This window comes from Dermacentor silvarum, chromosome 6 (assembly GCF_013339745.2).
Source record: "Dermacentor silvarum isolate Dsil-2018 chromosome 6, BIME_Dsil_1.4, whole genome shotgun sequence".
Lineage (NCBI taxonomy): Eukaryota > Metazoa > Arthropoda > Arachnida > Ixodida > Ixodidae > Dermacentor > Dermacentor silvarum.
The window spans coordinates 61,717,262-61,725,884 of NC_051159.1; the positions used below are offsets into that span (position 1 = coordinate 61,717,262).

An 8,623-nucleotide genomic window follows, 5' to 3' on the forward strand; every position below is an offset into this window, starting at 1 on the left:
GTTACAGAAAGAACACATATTAAAAAAATTAAAAAGCCATATTTAAAAGTAAAAGTTCTACAGTTTTTTTTAACTTTAAAAGCAAGCTTGTATGACATACACTAAGGGTCAAATTTCTAGGTAAGCGAACTATCCACAGAAATTAGACTTACATATGACTTGGTGCCGATTCAGGCACAAGCTACCACCCAGAAGACATATACATCCAGCAAGTTTTATCAGGAACCAACGAGAGAATGCACTTAATTGATGGAAGGTGTAACTTGCCGTCGACAATCGTTCGGATGATCCCATCATTTTACAGAATAGTCAAAACGATCGAGGAATCACAACGGCTTCTGCCGCACTTATAACAAACTCACGAAGAGATTAACTTGGCCAAGCTGAACGACTTCCTAACAGCAGACGTAATAATAAGCGCAATATATTGGAGTTCCGAAATCGCCCACTTGAACTTCGCTGAATTTAACAGACGGCAAACGTACCAGAAAGAACACCAGTATTCTTACTCATCATAGACGAATGGGCACGCAAAAGCAGATATAGCTACATTGGCACTCTTCGTCATGCTAAATGCTGTAAGTTGTTGTTTTCCGGGACTTCCAATACATGCTACCATAACCACAAAATGGGCTTCTTAAGATTTTAAGTCTGAGCGAAGCCAGTACGCCTACAAGAACTGCGACATTGATATAACAGACATAGAAGTTGAAGACGATGTCCTAATCAAGAAAACCATGTGTAGTATCTGGAAGTCTCCCGTCAACCACAGTGTGCCTCATTTGCACGTCAAAAATAAGTAGGAGAGGCTCGCGGAAAATGAAAATACATTATATTTATCCCATGACAGCTACACTAGTTTCAACCCGAGTGAGCGCTAATTCATCGCTACCACGTACTGTTCATGATGACATATCATGCAAACAAGTCATTTTGCTTGAGGTTTATCGTTACAATACAGAAGTGTACTGCTCCAATTTTCTCCGTCGGCCGTTCTTGAATTTTCCCTCCTTCACTCAACTGTAGAAACAAATGCGTGCACGCGCAACCTTCATAACTGAGGCAAGGTGGACTATACAAGAACTGTCAGGCAGAGTTCCTGTTAAACTTCGAGTACAAACTGTCGCTTTCTATCGGCGCGATGCCGTGCTATGACATAGGACAGCTAAATGCGGGCATTGCCGGTCACCAGAATGAAGTGAAATTAACATATACTTGTAATTTGAGTCCAACAGGCTCGCCAAAATGCAAGGTTGCGTGCGCCTTCCCGGAGATGGCCAGCCACTGCGGCGCCAAGCTGCAGCCGGGGTCCCCGTGCAATGACATGCGCGGATACTGCGACGTTTTTCACAAATGCCGGCTCGTCGAGCCACGGGGTTTCCTGACGCGGCTGGGGGCGTTCTTCTTCGGTGGCAAATCAGTCAACACCCTGTACGAGTTCCTCGCTGTGAGTACCACATACTGTTTAACGTTACGAGATACGTCGGCAATAAACTGATGTATACATGGGAAGTCAAGAAAAAAGTGTTGTTGACCATATCGCTGACTTTTCGTCGTCAAAGATTGTTATCATTTCCATGATAAATTACCGTTCGTGTTCCATTTCGTGTGGCTCAGTCATGTTACAGCACGCGCCACTTATGTGTTTCTGTGGCCGCAAGGGCCGATTATGCTATCGGTCAAGTGACGTATGCTTCTCACGCTAGTGCCGAGGTTACTTGGGTTCGGACAGTGGTCTACGCTCGGTCACCGGGACGTGGCGGACAAGGAGATACGATTTGGGCCCTTTAGTCACATCGTCTCTTCTCGCTGTTTCTCCGGCATCCATTTTGCAGGTGGTTGTAGCAAAATTTTTGCAATAGCGACGTTGTTTTAACCGCTAGTACCTGCGTTGGGTGAATTGACATTAGCCCTTGCTGGAACACTAATTGGAGCTTAAATTTTTAGTGCTGTATTTTGGCCTACACTTAAATTTTAAATCACAATTATCGTCCCTGCAATGGCTGTCGGTTCACCCAACGCAAGCCGCAGTCGTATCACGATCGTGAGGGATGTGGAATTCTGCATAGCCATTTAACGTCACCCTTGCCTATAAATTCACCTTCTGCGCTTTGCTTGGCCCGGTGTCCGTAACCTAGCCATGGCCATCCTGCGCCGAAAGGAAGTAAGCAATGAAATCCTAGGCACCTATGTTTTGCTACTGGATTGTGACAAACGCACACATCATAAGAACTGCCTTCATACAACGGCCTACTGTGACACGTCATCAGTTTTCCCAATTGGTATACTTGCTAACGGATGTGGAGCAATTATTATTAGTATTGCCTCTCTGCACATGCGAAACGTGTCGATAGTCATGTGCGACATCAGTAACTCTGTTTCAAGGATATCGCATTAACAGGAATGTAAATATATTTTGTTTAACGAACAAACCACAGGTGACTACTAAAATTCAAGCGTGGTTATCACTGAATGCTCAAAACCAAAGACTGGATTATTGAGTGTTAGTATTTGTTGACAAGTGCGTATATTTGTATAACCTCCTCGATACCAGCGTCCACATTTGTGGACACTGGTTCTCAAGCCAAGTATAGGCCTCAGCGAAAACTTTCAAACCGCGCGTGTTTATGAGCCTGGTTTACCCAGCTTCCAAAGAAGGGCGCCATATGTCGGCTCACACAGCCGTTAAAAAAGAAGATAGCTGCAAGCAGCTCATAAAATGTTTTCGCAGTTTGCGTCAACATTTGTAGACATGGCTTTTATGCTTCAAGATGGTTTTTTCATCATTTTTTTCCTATGATTTCTTGAAGTAAAGTGTGAAATAACACTGTTTTAGCAGTTCAACAATTACGTATTTGCGTGCCTACATTTTTTTCGGTAGTGCAGAGGATAGTAATTTCTCATGGTTTACGCCATGGTCTGACGACAAGGCTGAATCGGCCGTTTTGAAAGCGTTAATTTTGAACGCTGAGCTAAGCATGAGCCCGAAGAACTGACAAGGACATGGCTAACAAGCCCCGCGGTGTGGCTGTTACGTGGATCGATGTAGTGAACCGTGACGAAAGCAATTATAATATTCCCGCTACGTCTGCAATGCAGAATAAAACCCGTTGGTATAGACACTTTTCTGTCTGGTTGCATATTTTTATTATTTTTTGCCCATAGTTTAACACTTCATTCCTTGGATAGAATTTTTCTCTTGCTGTTAATATCTCTTCTGAGTAATTTAGAGAGATTATACGACTGTAGGGCACACAGTGGTGACTTTAACAGGATAATTTCATTTACTTTTATTCACACGCAGGACTAAAACATCGCAAGCAGACCACATTTCGTTTTCCGTGTTGTGAAACTTACTTTGGCACCCAGTTTTCGCTAAAACGAAATCAGCCATGCACAATGCAGCTTCTGTCTGCGTTACTACAGCTTTCTTAAGAAGCTGTCAACGGATCGCCACCACAGTGCTCCAGTTGTTTCGCAATAAGTGAGGTAAATTCATCCACATGCATTAAACTTCACATGGATATCACCCGAAATGTTCCTCACATGTTTACTACAGTTCGTGTCGCTGACAATTATAGTTCTCCCAATACTGTGGTTTAAATTCTGCAGCGATTGTAAAGCACAACGTTCCGATCGAAGCGCTTTTGCACGCACTAAACCCGTCCCATATTTCCACGAAATATAAACAAGTTGACTCGTTCAGTTCATAGAGCACGCAGGCGCTTCATCTAAAGCATGAAAATAGAAAGAAAACGAGGATTCCAGTAGTTTTTTCAAATCTCTTATTTCTACGAATATTCCCAACTAAAAAAAAATTAATTCCATATTTCCACTAAATATAAACAAGTTGACTCGTTCAATTCATAGCGCACGCAGGCGCTTCATCTAAAGCATGAAAATAGAAAGAAAACGAGGATTCCAGTAGTTTTTACAAATCTCTTATTTCTACGAATATTCCCAACTAAAAAAAATAATGCAATGTTCCACGGAATCTGTTCAGGAACACCAGAAAGTACTATCATATCTGGTGCACGATGACAATGACAGGAATAAAAAATAAAAATAGCACGTCAGCAGATGCATATAGTAGAGTGTAGTGGTCGATGACAGAGCTAAGGGCAATGCCACAGCATGACGTCATCGTTTTGAAGGAATCCACACATGGTGAGATTGTCCGAGGGATAAATTGTTTTGTCTAAATGGAGACAGAGAATTCGTAGGCTGCACAAGGCGAAACATGTTTACTGAACGACTTGTAACTGTTGCGCATTAGAGGTCTCCACGTGTTTGTGCAGAAACTGGATCGTCTGCGCAACAACCGTGGTTCTCCTGAACTATAATCATTCAGACGAATCTCCTTATGCATCTGTCTTTCGCCCGGTAGACTGGAATAACTGTTGTTTTCCTCGAATAAAAAGAGTAGTCACACACCCCTACTTCTGATTAATCCAAGAACGTCATACGTTTCCCACGCATTGCACATCACACGCCCCAAATTTTCGGCAAATGTGAGCTCGGTGTGACGTAGAATTTTGTCGGCAGAGTGGGAGACAGCGGAAAACGGCTGTATTACGTTTTCGAGCACTTTATGAAGACATTTGTAATACAGATACTTATATATGCACATTGACCACAATGTTTGACCCATCTTCAACAAATCATCTTCAACAACAAGTTCACCGGAAAAACCTACCACAAACTCCCATTAAAACAGAGTCTGAACGAGGGTTGAGTAATTATTCGCAAACTTCATAACGACTCTAAAAACGCTTTTCCACACATTACACTTAACATGCCCGCAATTTCTCACGGGACTATGGGGATGTAGCTTATAACGGTTTCGAGCATTTGCTGTAAATAGCTGAACGTCATTGAAACTTTGCCACACATAGGATGTCCTCTATTCCCATAAAATGCCATCTTTGTGGCACACTGGGCAAACTTGTCGCAGGAATCGATTCGTAAAATGCGCTTGCAGAAGTAATTTTACACAAATGCTATATAACTTACAGACTTCAAGCTTAATTTCGGTGCATTTAGCCATTCTCTGCAAATATAGAATCACTGCCAGTTTTGGTTCTGCCAGGACAGCGGCTAAGCTTTGTAGGCGTTTTATATGACGCCGTTAAACAGGCAAGAATAGTGGTTCATCAATATTCACTTAGCCCTAATCACCACGCACACATTATTTTCCCGAACATCACCCCCTAACATGTTCCCCATTCCCTTTAAATATAAAGTCCACGAATTATCTACTGCTCCCAGGACCCCGTGAAAACAGGGATGTAACGTTTTTTTTAGCGCTTCATTGTAAAGAGTCTTATTGCAGGTATAATCTGTCATTAATGCGTTGCCTAAAGAGTCTCGAAATACTTCCTAGACATTTTTGTCTTTTCCTTCTCGAGCAGGGCCCAGGCGAAATGACATGCCTCGTTTATTGCGCATCCTTCATGTACTACATTTCCTGCCTTATATATATATATATATATATATATATATATATATATATATATATATATATATATATATATATACTAGTGCGAGCTCCCCGACCGTTATTACTGTTACGAAATTGCAGCACCACCCTTTCGTATCGTGCCTGGTGGTCCTCGGCTCCTCCTGGTTCATGCTGCTCATCTTCCGCTGCTTCGCTCTGCACACACCTAGCAACAACCCGCTGAAGAAACCACCCTTCAAGCTCAAGGACACAATGCGGCACCCCATCGAAACCCTCGTCAGCGTGAGTGCCAAGCGCGTCAACGCAGGCGTTGACTAAGCTGGTTGAGAGGAGTCAGTGGTGCTTCAAAGGTGACTTGTGTTGCGAAGCGTGGCCAGAGGCCGTATCCGGGATCACTTTCGTGTGACTAGCGCATGAGGCATACGCCCGACGTCATTCTTGGTACAATGCCTAGAACGCCGGCACGTCCGCTGAATGAGACATCTTGAGAGAGTATCCGCGAAAGTTATCATCCGAGAATACCACCTCAGGTGAAGCGAGGAGAATACGTAATACAAGACAGCGGGTGGAATTTCGGTAGTTTATTTCTTTCCCATTCCATACTAACACAATTAATATTACTGCAAGACGAACTGTTAGATGTGCTCGTGTACATTTAATGGCAAAGATCCGGAAACGTCTGCTAAGGACTGATCATGTACATTGCCACGAGCACGTATTAGACGGATTACGAAATTAAGAATTTTTCTTGCAGACGTCATCTAGAATATGTGATCCACTGGGAACTCACACGATTGTACACCATCGCTATAATGTTGTAGAATATGGAATTATGCTTTATGGGCTAATATTGAACTGTAATAACGTAGCCAGGTCTACCACATCCCACAACGGCACGCAGTGGCTCCATCTTGTTATCTATACGGCCAAAGTGTTTGATGTTAATGTATTTTGCGACGGGCCATTCTAGCTGCATCCGTAAGTGACGTCGTGACAGAGTATATATATATATATATATATATATATATATAAGCACATGAATTTGTAGCACACTAGCCGTTGTCTACCTGGAACAGAGATAAAGTAGATCAGTGACCTCTTCTAGGCCTATATTCTTAACAAGTCAGTCACAGCTGCTACTGGATCATCGTCAAATGATCTCTCGATTGCACAGAGCGTGCCGCATGTCCTTATGCACTTTAGTGACCGGCTCACGTGAAGACACATGCGCTTTGTGCGGTGATGAGAGTGTAGTGTGTGACAGAAATTACGGTGCTCTGGTGAGACCTTCTGCTGCTAACGCCCTTGTGCAGAGCACAGTGAAAATGGGTTTGTGTAATGACTGTTACAGGCAAAGTTCCGGGTAACAGCAGGGTAAGAGTATGACCAGTGAACTGAGCTCTGTTTGAAATAAAATTTTGTCTTGTTCTTTTCGTTAACAGAATTGAAGAGGGCTATGCTGTGGTCATCGTGCAGGAGCACCGCCACCACGTCAACATGGACGTGACGCATTGTCATTGACTTCATCAGGAGTAAACTTCACTGTACACAGGCCTCGCCTTATGCTGGCCAATCCTTGACCAATATTATACCATTCGAAAGTCTATTTCACGCATTACAAAGTTCATAAAGTATCCGTCATTCGTGCGTGATATACTTTCTAATTTTACTCGTTCTCAAGTCTGACCCTGAGACTCGTTGTTCTACGAGCTTTAGAATGGATCTTTGTGCTTTCTATTAAAATCCCATTAAATTTGACGTATTCTTCCACAAGCCGCAAATTTCTACTATAACACTGTAGTGCTGTTTGATTCCGGCATCTTATGGAATAAGATACCATGAATAGCTCGACAGGCTCCACAGAAAAGAAATGTACTCATGCATTCGGGGTGTTAAAACATGCACAAACCTTGTCTGTGTGCTCGGAACACCTTCAGCTGCTGATCGTGTTCGCGTCGATGATGCAGACCGCTGCGACTTATCCTTTCAACTTGCCGCGCAAAGTGGTGTTGAAGTTTAAATGCTGCCGACTACAAAATTCTAGGCTCTTTTCTTAGAAACGCACACATTGTCATGTATTTGCATTGTTGAATACAGTGGCTAATCAATCATTATAGCATGTGTCCCGTTGACTTCTGCTGCTAGGACCCACGAACCAGTTTCATCCGATTCAGTCACTTCTGACGTACTATGTGCTCATACTATTTTCAATGTTTTAGAACAGCAATTATAAGTAACATCCGATGCGATATAGTGCGCCCCAGTTGCCAACCGTACTGACGCAACACTACTTGCATTGAATTGGAAGACTCGTGCCACAGTCGGAATTGTAGGATATTGGAGTTAATGAGGACGATGTCTTAAAAAAAAAAAACGCGTGTATCCTGCTGATAGTGCTTGGTGAGGGTTAACACTGATAAGCAACGACTGAGATACAGTTGCGCATAGTGGAAGTCCCCGGTTTATTTTTGACCCCTTGAGGTTCATTTACTGGCATCTAAATGAAGTATTTGCTCATTCATTTTAATTCCACGCTCATGCAAAACCTTTAAAAAAGTTAGTGGCGATCCAGCGGGAAATGCGAGATATATACGTTAGCATTACGTCGCACCTAGCTCTTCGAGGTCCCACGTTCATCACATTGCGATGGGCTCACTCGACACGCCAAGTGCAACTAACGGTGGTCCTGAGCAGACCACGGTCAGTTGCACTATATGCGTATATATACCTCTACTGCATGACCAGCTTCACAGACACACACTGTTTTCTACTTGGACACTCCTAATGCTAACCCATTCACACACACAAAAAAAGCCCCATATGAACACATGGAGGCCTCGTATAAGATCTCGCAGTTTGTATATGCCATATAGGGGCATGCGGGTTATTTTATGGACCCCCATTAGATATGAGACTACTGGATAGGGAGAATATAGGCTGCTTTTCGATACGGAAGGCACTTTTTACCTTCTGTTGAGGACTGAAGCCGGAGCCTCGTGGTCATTGATAGGGTTTAATCTCACAATGTTACACGGAAGCTATTACAGAGAACGTGAAGTGGACGGCTCCGAATTAACTTTGGACACTTCGAGTTGTTGAACTTACAACAACACAACAAATACATTAATGTATTTTACTGAAATATGACGCTGTGGCCTCGTC

The 8,623-nt window shown here is 43.0% G+C and overlaps 1 protein-coding gene across 1 annotated transcript in view; it reads left to right on the forward strand.

Moving 5' to 3' along the window:
• The first annotated feature begins 2,140 nt into the window (after positions 1-2,140).
• Positions 2,141-8,623, forward strand: part of LOC125946308 (disintegrin and metalloproteinase domain-containing protein 10 homolog) — a 15,721-nt gene continuing 9,238 nt past the window's right edge. Inside the window, exons 1-4 of the mRNA XM_049669026.1 lie at positions 2,141-2,164; positions 5,582-5,743; positions 6,813-6,835; positions 6,904-6,974. Coding sequence (XP_049524983.1) covers positions 2,141-2,164; positions 5,582-5,743; positions 6,813-6,835; positions 6,904-6,974 — 280 coding nt within the window. The remainder of the gene's footprint in view (positions 2,165-5,581; positions 5,744-6,812; positions 6,836-6,903; positions 6,975-8,623) is intronic.